This window comes from Dreissena polymorpha, chromosome 9 (genome assembly GCF_020536995.1).
Source record: "Dreissena polymorpha isolate Duluth1 chromosome 9, UMN_Dpol_1.0, whole genome shotgun sequence".
Classification (NCBI taxonomy): domain Eukaryota; kingdom Metazoa; phylum Mollusca; class Bivalvia; order Myida; family Dreissenidae; genus Dreissena; species Dreissena polymorpha.
This window is the reverse complement of record NC_068363.1, coordinates 6,207,432-6,225,524: the sequence shown is the minus strand read 5'-3', so window position 1 is coordinate 6,225,524 and position 18,093 is coordinate 6,207,432. Positions and strand designations below refer to the sequence as shown.

The window sequence follows — 18,093 nt, the reverse complement described above, 5'->3', positions numbered from 1 at the left end:
GATTTAAAAATACAATTAACAGATTCTGAATACATGTACATGTTTATCACAAGATATGCTTGTCAACAGAAAGTTATGTAAATCGAGGCTATAATAATATAAATCAGGGTTTTTTTATCTTATTTTGGGAAAAGAGCCTGGACTTTTTTTGAGGGGAAAAATAATCGCCCGAAATGCTGGATTTTGGAGAAAAAAATCACGCGAAACGCCTGATTCTGGGGAAAATAAGAAAAGTCTTAACTTATCAATTTAACATACTTTGCTGTTTTTAAAACAAATTAAAGGTAACAGATAATTTAATTATGCAATATGTTATATTTTCTACACTGGATCAGGTTAACTTATGTATTTAAAGTTAAAAAAAAAAAAAAAAAAAAAAATTTTTTTAGGGAAAAAAAATGAAGTCTGGGGGAAAATTTACCTACTAAGGGAAAAAAATCCAAGGGCAAAGGGCCGTTTTTCGGCGGGTCCCAAAGAAGGAAAAAAAAAGCCCTGTAAATAAACAAAAAATACAGACCTGGATACAGGGATATCAATGGAAGACAGCATTTCATGGGCCTTTGTCCGTGCCAGCTCTGTGCAGTTGTAGATATCCATCTCAGAACTGGTTCCTTGCACAGGTCCTTCACTTGACTCATTCACAGTTTCACTGTTATCAACCTTCTCCTCCTTGATCTGTCGTTTTGCTCTCAACTTTTCCAAGAGATCTTTGGCTTTGGAGCGTTTCTTTCCTGACATGCAAGTGTCATTTGCTTTAGCCTCTAAGCTGTGGGAAACCTTGAAAACTTGTGACATGGTAAGATCTCTGAAGTCTGCCGATTCTGAACTCTCTATCAACTGTGTCCCTGAGATGCCAGGGGAATCTGTGTCATCTTTCAAAACTGAAGGCCCCAAGCTTTGCTTATGCAATGATTCTGGGCATTTGAAAACATCACAGACGTTCTCTGTGGACAGTTTTAGTGGTGTGGTATATGCATATGGATCATCTTCAAACTGACATTTTCTTTTGACACCTTTATTCTTCTTGACTAACATTGAATTGGAAGTATTTAAGGGCAGTATTGCTGCTTGTTCATATGAACAGGATCCTAAGTCCATCTTTTGGTTATCACTGTCTTTGAGTGCCAAAGATACAGTATCTGAACTATGACCACCATCTATTGTAATTTTATCAGCAGCTGATTCATGATTTTCATCTTCATCAAAGTGCTCAAAATCAATATCTGCTCCAAAATCGCCATCATCAGAAAACTGGCAACTAAGGACACTTCTTGCATCATCTTCTGCTTGGGTCACTGAAATGCTTTCAGAGTCTGACCTACTGGTTCCCTTCTCGGCTATGATTGAAGACTGTGGTTGCCTGCTCTTCGACTGGCTGGTTCCAATAAGGTTTATTACTGGTGACATAACAGTGCCCTCCCAATGATCCTTGCTTTTTGAAGGTGTTCTACTTTTAGCATTCATCCAACTGGTAGAAAAACACTCAGTGTCACTGTTGGTATCAGTCTCATCAACACTTGCATCAACTCTATCCAAATCTTCATTTGCTTTTTGTTCATCAGTATTCAGATTATTTTGTATTACGTTTTCAGATTTTATTATATTGACACTTTCCTGCATTTCATCTCTTCCAAGATACTCATTCACAATTTCCGCGACATCATGTGAATATCCTATTTTTTTATCATCATATAATGGTTCATTATCTTCATTCGTTAAAGTCATTTTACCTGCATCCATTAAACAACATCTTTCTGTAACTATGTCTTCTATGTTCTTAAATGAACCATTATTCCTACAATCAGCAGTCTTCTTATCAACACAAATTGCACTACTTGCTGCATCTGATTTTACATCAGCTATGACCACATTTTCTTTATCATTAACTCCACTCTTCTCAGACCCAATATCTCCACTTTCCAAAATAACTTTTGAAATGTCTAGTTCAATGTTGTTAGTACATTTTGAATCAGACACTTTCACTGTGTCATTCATATTATTATGTCTTGCCTTGTCCTCACCTATTTGAGCTTCTTTTTCTCCCATTATGAAGTCTTTATCTTTATTTTTCAAATTAGATTGGTTCAAGTTGTTATAAATATTGTCAAGTTTTGCTACAGTCTCCAAACCTTTGGTCTTATTTTCTAACATTTCTGAATCATTACCAAGGCAATCAACATGGTCATTATTCATTTCTATTGCAACTGCAAGGTCATTTTGAACCAACCTCTCCATAGTGCTTTCCGTTTCAGAATGAAGTTTTTCATAATTTCTAATTGTACAGGATTCACTCTCATCAAGAGTTTCATCGTCCTTCTGTTTTGTCAAATCAAATGTTTTACTAGACTTCATCTTCAATACTTGTTTCATTTGCAATTTCAGTTTTGCAAACGCTGATTTAACTATTCCAGTGGTTTGTTTCTTCTCTGCAACCCTTTCAGCATTAACAGTACACACTGTTGCATGTTCATCATTCCCATCTCCTGTACACCTTCTTTTTCTTGTCACTTCATTTCCATAGCTCTCATCTATTTCAGAAGACATGTTCCTTTTTCTGCCTTGCAAAACAGCATTGGTTTCATCAACAACATTATTGCTTTTAACAACTGTATATTCATATATTGCCTTCTCACAATCTTCATCAGCCTTATTCTGCTTACATTTATCATTTTCTTCCATTTTTTCCACACAGATATCCTCATCATTGGTGGATACAATAATTTCATTAACCATACTTCCTATTTCGTCACAACATATTGACTTGTCATTGTTTATAAGAGAAGACATTCCACTTTCTCCTAAACTGGCAGTTTCGTATAATGAACTAATTTCAGTATCATTCAATGAATTTCCCATTCCAGCTCGGTGAATCACGTTTGCATCTGGTATTTCACCAAAGCAGCTTTTGCTGAGTTTTTTTACAACAATGTTTCCCTCATCTGATTCACTTTCAATAGCACTGTTATAATCTTCACCTGATGTAGATATTACAGGCGCTTCTTTGGAAGTTGTGTAATTCTCGGCCGTATCAGTATCAGTCTCTGTGTATGCCAAATCTGATTCAAGGCCATCATCATTTTCGTAAAAATTATCTTCAGAACTGTCATTTTCATTGCTGACTTCTGACCCAAAACATGAATTTATTTCATTGTTACTCTCATATTTAGCAGAATACTGATCATAGTCAGACTCAACTCCTTCCCCTTTACTATAAGATGAACAAGATTGGTGATCTATTTCATTATCCACATCATCACACTCAACATTATCTCCTTCAACTTTCTCCGGCGCATCGGTATAATCTTCGTCGTTAATGTCTGAATCTTCATATGCTACAGAATCTGATAAAAAATACGAAACTTTTGTTCTGGCTTCTGACCGAACATGTTCACCACATTCTTCTTCAGCACCTATTTCAACAGGGGCTTCATCATAATCATTTGAAGCACCATAATTGTCCTCTGTCTTTTTTTCACAGTCAGAACTTTCAGCATCAATGCAGTGATTATCACAATTTTCGGAATCCATTCCTTCCCCAATTAAACTTGTTCTCTCTTTTACATCTACTCTGCCTCCACTTTGTAAATCACAATCAGTTGTCACTCCAGAATTATCAGCTTCACTTACTACCAAATCATTATCTGATGAAACTTCTGTATTTTCTGTTGCACAATTATTATCCACTTTAGTGCTGTCAACATCAATGTCAAGTTTTGCATCAACATACATATCAACTTGTTCTTTGGTGTATTCTTTTCCATCACTCTCTGAATTTAATGTAGTAAGTACAGCATTCACTCCACCATTAGCACCATTCACAGCCACTCTAATGAAGGCATTATTTTGAACAGCAACATCATCCTCAATGCCTTTAGTACAACTTTTACTCTTTGAAATGTATTCAGCGTTCATACAGACTCCTTTGTGTTCATCATTTTCTGAAACATTTTCAGCAATGTTGTCTGTATTCTGTAAAACTTCCTCTGCAACTGTGTTCTCATTTTCAGCAACATTGTCTGAACATTTTACAATAATTCCTGTAATATTGTTAACATATGTTGAGGTACCATAAACACATGTTGCACCCTGATGTTCACTTTCTACATCTAATTGACAAATGTGTACAAGAGAAGCTGTACTTCCTTTGCCAAGGTAAGAATTTTCTTCTTCAATGCATTTATTTTCTGCAGCCAAATCTCTATTCTCTAGCTCACACAACTTTCCTGCAACAATCTCATTTTCAATAATGTTTGTTTTGGCACTATAATTTATAGTAACATCACCACATACATCTTCAGTATTCTCATCACTTCCAACTGAATCTTTAAGGTCTTCAGAAATGTTAATTTCTGTTTCACTCACTGTTTTTTGTTTCACAACAGATACCTCTTCATTATAATCATTCAGTTGGACCTCAAATGCCATGCAGGTCTGCATTTCTGCATCTTTTACTGGTGATTTTGAACGCATTACACAATTTTGTGAGGTCTGAATACATGCATCTTTAGTTGGTGACTTCTGCTGGACTGCATTCTTCAAACCACATTCAATCTCACATATTGATGACAAGTCCTTAATGATGTTTTTAAAAGTGCCTTCAATATCTGCAGCGATATTCTCTTCAGATTGGACTTCATTACCTCTCACATGTGGCCGCTGGATACTTTCAGTTTCAATCTGCTCCATGTCTACTTCCAGAATTTCTTCAATGTCTTTCCCAGATTCGTTACTAGATTGATTCCAGTTAACAACGTCAGTAGTCTCTTTTGCAACAGCAGAGTCTTTTATGTTTTTTTCTGGTGTTTTGCTTTCAATATCATTATGGCTTGTGTGTGCTTTCTGGTCTGGCACACTTTGGTTTGCCGATTTCTTTTCTTTCTCCATTAATGCCTTTTTGAGATATGAAAACAACCCAAGATTACTTTTCTGTTAAGTAAATGTTTTTTAATTAAAGCATTACTGTCCATAAAATAGCTAATGATTAAGACTAAAAATGCATCTAAAGGCAAATCTTGAAATAAAGTCTTTAGCCTTCAAGAATTCATATCAATTAAGCTCTAAGAACATAAAAAAATCTTGCCTTAAATTATTTTATGATTATTCATCTCTTAACAATATAAGCAATCGACATGCAGGTTTATAATCACAGTTCAACAAGTCACAGATCTGATTGCACATACCACATCATCGTGTTTCAATGTCTCTCTCTGGAATCTTGGACCTTTACAATGAGAAGTGACCGATCTGCTGCCAGCCTCTACCACTACCTCTGGCTTCTTGAACTCAGCCTGGCAAACAGCATAACCACATTGACAAAAGTTTGGCCCAGCAAGCTGTATCTTAGATGAGCTTAATGCCACAGGAATCGTGTTCCCTTAATACTTGTGAATTATTGTCAAATATCTAAGTGTAACACTGTCCTTCTGGCTCAATATATTCAAACCCATGCAATATGGATCTTGACACTTAATACCGGCCGGTACATAAAGAGACAGAACACTTGACTTGCTAGAAGTCATTGGTAGGTGTGTAATTTTATTAATGAAATAATGGAATACACATACGCTTATAGTTCACAACAATCAATTCTATTGGAAAACATTTTTGAAATCACTTGCCAAGAAATTCAAAAGGCTTCTTCTTTTAAAAGATAATTTCAACAGTTTCATAGACTGGAACATGATCAAGATGACTTCACATTATCACATATTTTTTCAAATCTATTTAACATTTTATCTTAAAAAGGTTTTTAACTTTCTGTAACTATGTTAAGAAGTTTGCAATATCATATTGTTCTGTTAAAAGTTTGTTAGTTTTCTAAGTGATGTTCTTAAGTTTGTTACTTTTAGAATTTTGTTGTTATTAAGTTTATATTCAATTTAATATTGAACATGGTGTTGACAGACAGACAGATGTACAATAGAGAGAATGATCAAAAGACAAATGAAAAACAGGCAGTGTCTATCAGGTACTGGCTTAAATGAGTATAACCTGTACATTACAGGGGAGTGATTAAAGAACCACCTCAGTCAAGGAAAATGCCCAACCCTTTAAAAAGTTTTATATAAACTCTTTGTTTATAAATAGATCCAGCAAAGTTTACAACTATTTGTAAAATTAGTTTGACAGGGAGGAATTCAGCTGAAAATAGGAAAAATCACACCCCTGACTTTAATAGTAATAAAATTATTAGATTTAAAGGATTGTTTCATGTTATGATAACTAGATATTTGGCCTCTGGTGACAAAAAACCTTAAGTGCATAATCGGGTAAATCCTCATGTATATTTCAGTTTATACTTATACTAACTTTCATACTTAAAATATCAAATTGTGTGAATATATGTACAGACAGAGATCAGATGGAGACCAAACCTAAGGTCCCCTCCAGTTTAGCATTGATAAGAGAAGGAATACATGTAATACTGCATTCTCTGTGGTACCTTCTGCTCCTCCTCTAGTCCACCTTTCACAATGTCAGTCTCGTCTGATGCCACTGTCTGGACTTGCAGTTCACAGCGGCATGCCTCAAACTGAAATCATGATTGGATACAATAGCTTAAAGTTATTATCATGTGCGTCACATGTTGTTAGTAAAATGAGGGGTTTTTTACCCATTTTACCCATTTATTTACCATAATTTTTGACCCAGGGGTCGGATCAAAATTCCGTCGCCGTTACCATCCCACATATTCTCCTAGCTACCATGTGTGTAAATTTCGATGTTGTAGTGCTTATGGTGTAGGAGGAGATAGTGGCCGAACGGACAGACAGGAAGATGGAGATCAATACAATACACCCACGCTTTTAAAAGCATGGGGATAACAAGGTCTGCATGTTCGCTACCTACACACAAACTTTCAGCACAACCTCTCTGTAATATGGATTTTCATTCAAATTTCTTCTCCTCCCATTAAAAACATATTTTGTCTTAAAATTGTGTAAATATAATGAACATTAGATATAATTTGCTGCACAATAATGTTATAAGATTTGAAAAAATGTAATATGTCTGTCTGGGATAGCAGGGTGAGACCTTGGAACAGCATGGTGCTGTGCCCTTACTTTTAAGCCTAGCTGGAGCACTGCTAACAAGTTAAAAAAAAATCAGAACACAACTTGTGGTGTATTTTTTTAAATGTGTCAGTGCCCGCTCAAATGGGAAAAAAAATAGGGATTTGTTGTTAAAATGCAATCTAAAAGATTCACATACATAAATGGTTTGTTTCAAAGCTGATGGATGTAGTGCAGGAAACAACTTTTATTTTATTAAATGAGTCACAATAGGTGTGAAAACTTTAAAGACCTGTTTGATTTGTATTAATACAATTCATATGAATGCGTTTTGTTATGTTTTAGTAATGTTATTATTTCAACGATGAAGTAAATACAATTATATCTTTCATTTACTTAGTATACTATATATACTAATGTTTGAGGTTTTGCTAACCCTTAAACCTGTTTGATTACCAGTGGTTTGCATTTACCGTTTCCAAGGTGATGATCCCTATTTGTTTGCTACATTGGTGTCAATTTGTTGTTGAATACCCAGTACATTAGAAGTGGGAAAGTTTTCATTACAAGATTATCAGACCTTATTGCCAGTAATGGTTTAAGTACCTTCCCAGAAAATGTGACCCCATACAGTGGTTTGCGGTTCCTTACCATAAACTGGTGTTCAGAGTCTGGCTGCCTCACCCTGCTCCCTGCAGGGATCCTCATGCCCGTGGGGTGACCAAACGTTACCCGGTCACCTTCCCTCAATACACAGCTTCCTGATAAACCATACATGATCGTTGCATTTTGTAATTATGTGCCGTCATACATTTAGCATACATTATTTAATAACAAATGACAGTTGTATTCTATTAATATTCTTCTATTATGATCTCAAAGAAAGGTCAGGGAGAAGACCATCTAAACAAGCAACTTTGTTGAATTAATATCCCCCGCCAATATGCTTCTGAACACAAAAGTGTTATATTTGACACTCGGCTAATAAAGCATTTTTTTAAGATACAAAGGGCCATAACTCTGTTATTAACAGATGGTGTACAAAAATTATAGTACAAAATATTATATTAACAAGGTCTGTGGAGTTTCTATGCTGCACTTGCCAGAACCAGGAGTTTTTTGTTCTCAGGTATATGAACTTTTACATCTAATTTGTCTACGGGTAACTAGAAAAGTAAATGTAATCAACCATGATACACCATTCACTATTACCAAAATAATGCATTTGAAAGCATATCTGACACATTTAACAAATAATGAATCTACCGGTAAATGTCAAAATTTCATGCTTTACATACAAAATAGTCCAGTAAAATATAGTCAAGTTAGTTATTAGAAAGTTGGTTCAAAAATGGTTAAATAAAATAATAGCTTAACTTTGCTTTTTAGTTCGTTGTTTCACTGTTGTGCCTGAAATACCTTCTTCATGCAGTGGCAGTTAAATTTTAAGAACAGCTTGCCCAACTGTTTAAGCTTTCTACCAATGAATTTTCATCTTGATGTGTACAGTGATTTTTTTTTGCCATATTCAGAATGGGTCTGGTTGAATTAAATTGCAAATTTTTAAATCATAATATCACCAAATTGTGGAAAAAAATCAAGTAAAGACAGCACTTTATTTGGAATTCTGTAAAAAAAAAAAAGTATTAACAATTATTGTTTAACTATCTTACCTCTTAATATTGTTAAAAACTAGTTAAACAAAAGAAATTGTTGAACACTTTCTTTTTTTATGCATTTTTTAAAAGTCTCTTGTATACAAAAATATAAGGGGAAAGTGTTGTCTCTGATTAGACTGTAAGGACAGCACAAGCTTCTATAGGACAACACGTTACGCACATGCTTTAAGCCCCATTTTCCCTGAGTGTGACTCATATAATAATCCAAACTTACCTGCAATTTTGATATTATTTACAAAGACTCCATTCAGACTGTCATCGTACAGCCTATGTTGGTTACCAGCCTGCCTTACTATTCTGGCATGACATCGCGATATACAGGCACTTTGAATGTAGGTATTGGAGTCAATCACAAAATCAACCTTGTCCACACTGCGGCCAATAATGTATGTGACATTGTAGAAACTGAAAATACAGGGCTCCATTTTTTTTCCCAGTCAAGTAATGTTTAATATTTATGTAAAATCATGCGCAAAATACAGGCATTAAGATTTTTCAGCAGTAACATACTATGCAGTGTTTTAATATTGCCTTCCTACTTAACCAATGATATTATTTGATTATGCAAAAATATTTATTTCATAAAAATAGCAATACTTTGAGTTTCATAGTCAGGGTCAAGAAAGCAAATTTTTGGGGAAAAAACAGGAACTTCTCAGCCAGTATTAAAACTGCATGTTCAGGGCCCTCAATCCATTTTAGGGGAAGCGGGTCGCTACCCATAGCAGGGGGAATTTTCGCGGTGTTTCCCTTTTGGGGGGATTTTTTACTTACTATTTAATTATTACATTTGTACATGTTTGAACTATATTAATTGCTTATTTCATAATTTAGTATGTTTGACAAGATTAAATTAAAATAGAATTGAGATATAATAATCATAAGACATCTATCTATAAAAAAAAAGGGAAAAAAAGTATACTTTTCAGGGGGGGGAATGCGACCGAATTTCGGCCGTGGATTTGACAGATTGAGGGCCCTGCATGTTCAATGCTCTTTATAATGCTTTAGTTAATGATAGGCAGTTTCAAAACACTATACAGTGTATCATCTTCATATGCAGTATAAAAATAGCTCTTAATGAAGATCAACAAGAGCTGTCACTATAGGATGACTTATCCCCCTATAAACGCTTGATAGAAGTTTTTTTCGAAACCTAAACAAAGATTTCAAAACCTAAACGCGGACCCTAAGTTCACGGTCAAGGTCACAGGGGTTAAATTTTGTGTGCGTATGGAAAGGCCTTGTCCGTATACACATGCATACCAAATATGAAGGTTATATCTCAAGGGACATAGAAGTTATGAGCATTTTTCAAAACCTAAACGCATATTTCAAAACCTAAAAGCGGACCTAAACTTCAAGGTCAAGGTCACAGGGGTAAAAAATTTTGTGCGTATGGAAAGGCCTTGCCCATATACACATGCATACCAAATATGAAGGTTATATCTCAAGGGACATAGAAGTTATGAGCATTTTTCGAAACCTAAACGCATATTTCGAAACCTTAACGCGGACCCTAGGTTCAAGGTCACAGGGGTAAAAAAAATTGTGCGTATGGAAAGGCCTTGTCCATATACACATGCATACCAAATATGAAGGTTATATCTCAAGGGACATAGAAGTTATGAGCATTTTTCGAAACCTAAACGCAGATTTCTAAACCTAAAGGCAGACCCTAACTTCAAGGTCAAGGTCACAAGGGTAAAACTTTTTTGTGCGTATGAAAAGGCCTTGTCAATATACACATGCATACCAAATAAGAAGGTTATATCTCAAGGGACATAGAAGTTATGAGCATTTTTCGAAACCTAAACGCAGATTTCGAAACCTAAACGCGGACCCTAACTTCAAGGTCAAGGTCACAGGGGTAAAACATTTTGTGCTTATGGAAAGGCCTTGTCCATATACACATGCATACCAAATATGAAGGTTAAATCTCAAGGGACATAGAAGTTATGAGCATTTTTCGAAACCTAAACGCAGATTTCGAAACCTAAACGCTTACCCTAAGTTCAAGGTCAAGGTCACAGGGGTAAAAAATTTGTGTTTGGAAAGGCCTTGTCCATATACACATGCATACCAAATATGAAGGTTATATCTCAAGGGACATAGAAGTTATGAGCATTTTTCGAAACCTTAACGCAGATTTCGAAACCTAAACGCGGACCCTAACTTCAAGGTCAAGGTCACAGGGGTAAAACTTTTTTGTGCGTATGGAAAGGCCTTGTCCATTTACACATGCATACCAAATATGAAGGTTATATCTCAAGGGACATAGAAGTTATGAGCATTTTTCGAAACCTAAACGCAGATTTCGAAACCTAAACGCGGACCCTAAGTTCAAGGTCAAGGTCACAGGGGTAAAAAGTTTGTCCTTATGGAAAGGCCTTGTCCATATACACATGCATACCAAATATGAAGGTTAAATCTCAAGGGACATAGAAGTTATGAGCATTTTCAAAACCTACGCAAAGTGTGATGGAAAGACAGACAGACAGACGGACAGTCCGATCGCTATATGCCGCCTTTTCTTCGAAAAGGGGGCATAAAAAGTCCTTAAAACATAATTGTTCACATCAATGCTGCTAAATAATAACAAAATAAACAAGAAATGTGTTGTTTTTTTACCTTTGACCTTGAAGGATGACCTTGACCTTTCACCACTCAAAATGTGCAGCTTCATAAGATACACATGCATGCCAAATATGAAGTTGCTATCTTCAATATTGCAAAAGTATTTGCAAAATGTTAAAGTTGGGGCAAACAAACAAACCAACAGACAGGGCAAAAACAATATGTCCCCCACTATAGTGGTGGGGGACATAAAAAACTTTTTTGTATTTTAATTTATACTGGTAAAATAATTATACCGATACTTAGTAACAGACATATTGACAGCACAGTTTCAAATTGATTTCTTAATGGCAAAGATATAACTCCACCTCACTTAATTGGAATTCAGTAACGATTGGATGTAGTGCAGAAACAGTTATGACTCAAATGAAGTATTTGCTGTAGATTGTATTGTATTCAATATTTAATATGTTGTGAACTTTAATTGACTCTGTTTCCACAAATTATCACACTCAACATGATGCGTGCATGTCAATTTCGGTGCTTAATTTAAAAACAATAATTACTTTTTCCATTATCTATTTTCTGCTCTGAATTTGAAATTGTTTACTTTAAATTACATATAGTTAACAAATTCTGATTGAGACTAAAACCATTTTGTGGTACCCACTAAAAAAATAAATGCTGGTGGGTTTTTTTATGTCTCAATAAGGAATGGCATCGTGCTGTCCATGTGATCAGTTTAACGGGAGTAATCAATGGCAACTGATTAAACTATTTGGAAATCTGAACACATATTTTGGAAGTTTGTACTAAAATTGTCACATTGAGCATGAAATGTTAAATACCCCTTAACCCTTTACCACTTAGATACGTATTTTGATGCATTTGTAGTCCCTTAGAAAGTTTAATTTAGACTTGTCTTACTAGATTCAAGTTTATAAAGCTTCCTTTCCTTCCCTGAGATACTAAGTTATTATGAGCAGCAAACAGCATTAAACCTGAACAGACTGCAAGTTACTCTCAGGCTGTTCTGGTTTTATGCTGTTTGCACATAGCCATTTTCAATTTGCTTCTGAGTGGGAAAGGGTTAAATGAGGTTCAACCACAAGGTGAATTTAGAAAGTCTTACTCCATGGTGTCAGCAACTCCAGGCTTGCTTGCCATCTGGCCAATCCGGCGCAGATGGAACATGGACATGCCATTGTTATTTTGATTGACTTCCTTGTCGGTCATGGTTGATTTTGCTCCAGAAATATTTAAAAGCCCTTATTCAAGCCTGAAAAAAACAAAAGTAATTAAAGAAATGATTCAAATATATATACAAGACTTTTTTTACAATATTGATTATTAGGCAAGTTTATTTTTACCAAGTGTGGTAATTGTGAGCAGGCTTCATTAATTAAAGATAAACATAAATATTACGTAATCTTGATCGCATACTGCTCAGTAAAGTTTCAAAAATCTAGCAGAAATTTATTTTTTATTAAACGCAATACAAATTCAAAAAATTCTTTTTGCTAAAAGAGCCTAAACTCCAGGGGTAATTCCAGCCTAAATTTTAAAGGGAGAAGTAACTCCTTTTGCTCATATAAGACAGGATTTGCCAACTTCAGGAAACAGTTTAAGGAAAGCTTTCAACTAATGGCGGCTAGTAAACAAGGTGCATATTACCCACTTATTAAATCAATGTCATTTACTTGCAGTGATTATTTTCTCTTTATATTTAACAGTCTGTGGCTTTTGACTATAGAAAAATAGTGCAATAAACCATGAAGTTGGGGAAAATTAAACCTTATAGCTATGATAAACAAAAGTCAAACAGTATTCAATGGGGTATAAGTTCATGTCAAATTGCATTTTTAAGTTTTTCAGGGTTAGCGCGAACGCAGACCCCACACAAATAAATTGCGTACCCGAGTAACCCACATTTGGGGCTATCGCAGGCGTCAGCCCAACCGAAGTGCAATGGGAGGGCCTCTTCCTGGGGAAACCTCCTTACTGATCAAGGTATTCCCTGTACCAGGTAAGTATGATTTGTTGAGGTCACATTACAACTTATACTCAGTCACAATATTCACAATCATGTTTATTTGACTGAAGTCATGAATCAATGAATCTTTTACAAAATTTTATTTTGGAATAGATTTTCCATTTTAATAATTCCCTAAATAGATAGCAAATATAATCTTGTTTCTTAATGTGTTTTTTAATAAGTCATTTATTAGTTTTTTTAATGTTTTATCACAGAATATGACAATACCTCCATAACGGAAGTGAACAAAATTTTATAAATATCATCTAACAAAGCATATGGCAACCTATAAATAGCTTAAGATATTCACTCAACCGTGTTTGTAAATATCCTATGCTTCTTGTAAAGCCCACACAATCTATATAAATAGCTTAAGATGTTAAGTGAACCATGTATGGTGGAGCACTTTAGTCATATCAACTGTTGGCTTTCTCTCCCTTGAATACTAGGAATGCACCTGTATTTATATACATACCTTTCTCTATTTGCAATAACATTTTTTGGAATTGTTATTGCAACAGCATTAACTCTAGCAATGTGTAAAGAGTATGCAAAAAACTTCAACAAAATAAAAACAAAAACGTACATATACCTGGCACACAAAATCTTGTAAAATTTCATTCATTTTTTTTTTTTAATATAATCATTTATTCACATAAAATAAACATAAAAGTATTATAACTTCAATTCATCTTCGGTCTAAGCTTCTTTTGATTGGCAAATTAGACTGGGCAAATGGCTCCTTAGTCACACATGAAAATGAATAGAAAATTCAAAGATGAAACGAAAGTCCTTTCCATGGTTGTTGTCTCAACAAAAGGAGAAAGATGACAGTTTTACATTTTATATATTTTGTAGTGATTATTGTGTACAAATGCATTAAAATTGTCTATGTTGTAAATTATTATATTGTTATTTAATACTTTAATAAAGGCGATGTATTTTTTAAAGACATTTTGTTACTCTTAGTCTACTGGTACTTGTATTTCAAAAGTTTAATAAAACAGAAAAAAATACTTCATGAAAAAATAATATTGCCATGCTGAAAAATTTACTTCAGTAATATTTTTAATTTGTTACCTCAAAATTTCAGCTCGGGCAGCAATGACTCATATTTTTTTTAATCTGTTGAAATCCCTGCATATATCAAACGAACAAAAAAAATTAAAGGATGTATACAAGAGCGTGACTACAACATTTCCAGTTATACAAACAAGAATGTGAAAAAATGTCTTCTACTTGAAATGTATTCTCTTCTTTCAAAATATGAGTCAATTTTGACTTTTTAAAAAAAAAATCAATGTTGATTTCAGTACTAATACATGACAATGGCATATCGAAGACTAATAGGTTATTATAATGTCAACAAGATGCGTTTGTGAAACACAATGTCCCCCTATATGACGTTTGACCTTGTAGGATGACCTTGACCTTGACCCTTCACCACTCAAAATGTGCAGCTCCATGAGATACACATGCATTTCAAATATAAAATTGCTAGCTTCAATATTGCAGAAGTGACATTACATGAGCAATTTTGACCCATATATTTGACCTTGAAGGATGACCTTGACCTTGACCTTTCACCACTAAAAATGTGCAGCTCCATGAGATACACATGCATGCCAAATATCAAGTTGCTATCTTCAATATTGCAAAAGTATTCATAAAATAAGCGATTTGGGCCACATATATTTGACCTCTGACCTTGAAGGATGACCTTGACCTTGACCTTTCACCACTCAAAATGTGCAGCTCCATGAGATACACATGCATGCCAAATATCAAGTTCTATCTTCAATATTGCAAAAGTACTCATAAAATGAGAGATTTTGGCCACATATATTTGACATCTGACCTTGAAGGATGACCTTGACCTTGACCTTTCACCATGCCAAATATCAAGTTGCTATCTTGAATATTGAAATACTGCAAAAGTGTACACTAAATGAGCGATTTTGACCCATATATTTGACCTTTGACCTTGAAGGATGACCTTGACCTTGACTTTTCACCACTCAAAATGTGCAGCTCCATAAGATACATATGCATGCCAAATATCAAGTTGCTATCTTCAATATTGCAAAAGTTATTGCAAATGTTAAAGTTGGTGCAAACCAACCAACCAACCAACAGACAGGGCAAAAACAATATATCCCCCACTACTATAGTGGGGGACTTAACAAAAACTAATTATAGACATGTCATTTATGCTTCATTTGTCTTTGTATCGTACACAAACAAAGAGAAATTAATTTAATGCATAATAATGGAATGCATGAATTTGTCAAGTTATGTCAAGAATTACAATAAGTTGATCTGCACCTATTTTTTAGCATTGTATGCATCTTGTTTTTTGTGTGTTGATAATGTTTAAACCAACTTTTACAGATTAAGCTAAACATTAATTTATTAATTTTTTGTATTTTAATTTAATTTAAAACCTACTTTTGCATTGACATACAGGAATATACTAGTATGTGTTTTGAACTTTACCATGTAGCATTTTTCCGCTAATAATATAAAGTTGGTACCGTAAAACTGCATCATTCCCAATAAGACCATTTTTTCCAATTTCAAAATAACAAATTCCTAATTCACAAAAAAAATCACAATTCGCAGAAAAAAATCAGCAAGGAGTTGCATACGCACATGTTAATCCCTTTTGTCAAAGCATCGCAGTCTACTCAAAAGGTCAGTATACCTGCTAAGCTTGTTTTCATAAAAACCAACACTTAATCCAGTTTTGTCCAGATTTTCTGTGTACTCAGCACTGTCTACAGTATAATAACTGCTTCAATAATGAATCATTTAAATGACAGTAACAATAAAGATACAGCATGTTCGATTTTAAATTTTAATTTTTTAAGGAAATGTCTATTCATAATCATTTGTGATATAATTTAGTTACAATGAACCAGGGCCCTTGTTTTGCACTTTTTACCGCAGAATATCGACGGCTTCACCCATGGAAAAAGTATACTTTTTCCCCTATTTCAGCTAAAAATTCCCCCCCTTTTTTTACTTTTTATACCTATGTTGCCTACTGGTATTGTGCTACTTACCTTTGATTAAATGTATATTTATGTAAATCACATTAAAATATAGCAATTTTAGGTGTTGAATGGTTGGTGAAAAGATCTAAAATTCCCCTTTTCGCCCAAAATGATGCAAAATTCCCCCCTCTAAGGGCCCCGGTGTAGCCGTCCATTTTTTCCCCCAGTCATGTTTTTCTGTGGGGAAAAATTGGCCTAGGCCATTTTTTCCCCGGGCAAAGTTTAGACTAGGCCATTTTTTCCCCGGGGATAGATTGGCCTTGGCCGTTTTTTCCCCCGGGAAAAAATGGCCCAGGCCAATCTTTCCCCCCCCTTGGCCAAATTCCCCCCCCACACTTTAAGAATTAATTGCAACATGACTCTCTGCCTTTTTTTCTCCCCTCGGCCAATCTTTCCCCCCTGCCTTCTTAAGAATTTATTACAAAATGACTCTTGGCCATTTTTTTCTCCCCTTGGCTAATTTTTGCCCCCTACTTAAAGAATTAATTGCAACATGACTCTTAGCCATTTATTCTCCCCTCAGCCAATCCCCCCCCCCCAACATAAGAATTTATTTTAACATGACTCTGCCATTTTTACTCCCCTCAGCCAATCTTTCCCCCTCCCTATTTAAAAATTTATTTCAAAATGACTCTCACAATCTTTCCCCCCTTTACTCCCCTCAGCCAATCTTTCCCCCTCCCTATTTAAAAATTTATTTCAAAATGACTCTCACAATCTTTCCCCCCTACTTAAAAAATTAATGGCACATGACTCTTGGCCATTTTTTCTCCCCTCGGCCAATTCTCCCCCCCCCCCCACCCCCCTATATTTAAGAATTTATTTTAAAATGACTCCCGGCCATTTTTTCCCCCTCGCCAAATTTTTCCCCCACCTTAATTATTGATTTTAACATGATCGCAACTGTTGGCCATTTTTCTCCCCTTGAGCTTTTCGCCCCCTCCATACAGATGTGCCTGATAGAATAATACAAGTATCAAGTTAATGAAAGGGCAATCAAGGTCAAATATCAAATCGGGTTAAAATATCTTTAGTACTTCTATAAATATGCTCCGGACAAAGGTGTGGCGGTCGTGACAGACAGACAGACAGGCAGGCAGGCAGGCAGGCAGAGACAGACACACAAGCAGACAGAGAAGTGATCCCTATAATTTGCATAGCAGACGGTACAAAACAAACTCGGCCATTTTTTCTCCCCTTCACTAATTAAGATGTCTTAATGCAATATTACTCTCAGTCATTTTTTCTCCCCTTCGCCACTCTTGCTTGTATCTAATGGTACAAATTGAAGTTTGTCCTGTTATGTGTGGAAACAACTGCTAAAATGTCATGCTTAATAAGGCTATTTGAGGAAACTCTAAGGCAGATATATAATCGCATTTTGTTCATTTCATTGATCTGTTAGACACAGCGTTTTTTTTCCTTCTTTAACTAGTAGCGGGGAACGGTACCTTTCTCAAAGCCTACCGGAGGCTTCCCAATTTTAGCACCAGACCTTTCCCAATCTCCATATCTAGCGTTCCCAACGATCCTAGGTGCCGTTCCCAATCGCCAGTGCCTTATATTTTCGCTGGAAATATCTTTTGAAATCGTCGAGCCTTTCATTTTCCGCCATTTATTTTCGCCGGACAATGTTGCGTAGAAAGTAAATAAAACTTTTCAAAGGGGCGTAACTCTAACCGTTGTGTAAAATGTAACTGGATTACATAACCGCGACGAGTGATCGATTTTTC

The 18,093-nt window shown here is 35.2% G+C and overlaps 1 protein-coding gene and 1 non-coding gene across 2 annotated transcripts in view; both read right to left on the bottom strand.

Moving 5' to 3' along the window:
* LOC127845485 (uncharacterized) overlaps positions 1 to 18,093 on the bottom strand; it is a 59,355-nt gene that overhangs the window by 21,238 nt on the left and 20,024 nt on the right. The window contains exons 2-7 of the mRNA XM_052376416.1: positions 12,402 to 12,548; positions 8,907 to 9,097; positions 7,665 to 7,774; positions 6,443 to 6,532; positions 5,181 to 5,288; positions 518 to 4,890 (exon numbers count right to left, since the gene is read on the bottom strand). Of these exons, the coding sequence (XP_052232376.1) occupies positions 518 to 4,890; positions 5,181 to 5,288; positions 6,443 to 6,532; positions 7,665 to 7,774; positions 8,907 to 9,097; positions 12,402 to 12,505 (4,976 nt within the window). The 5' untranslated portion in view covers positions 12,506 to 12,548. The remainder of the gene's footprint in view (positions 1 to 517; positions 4,891 to 5,180; positions 5,289 to 6,442; positions 6,533 to 7,664; positions 7,775 to 8,906; positions 9,098 to 12,401; positions 12,549 to 18,093) is intronic.
* On the bottom strand, positions 13,141 to 13,303 carry LOC127846804 (U1 spliceosomal RNA). Its single transcript, XR_008033685.1, has one exon. It is a non-coding gene; the product is annotated as a U1 spliceosomal RNA (small nuclear RNA).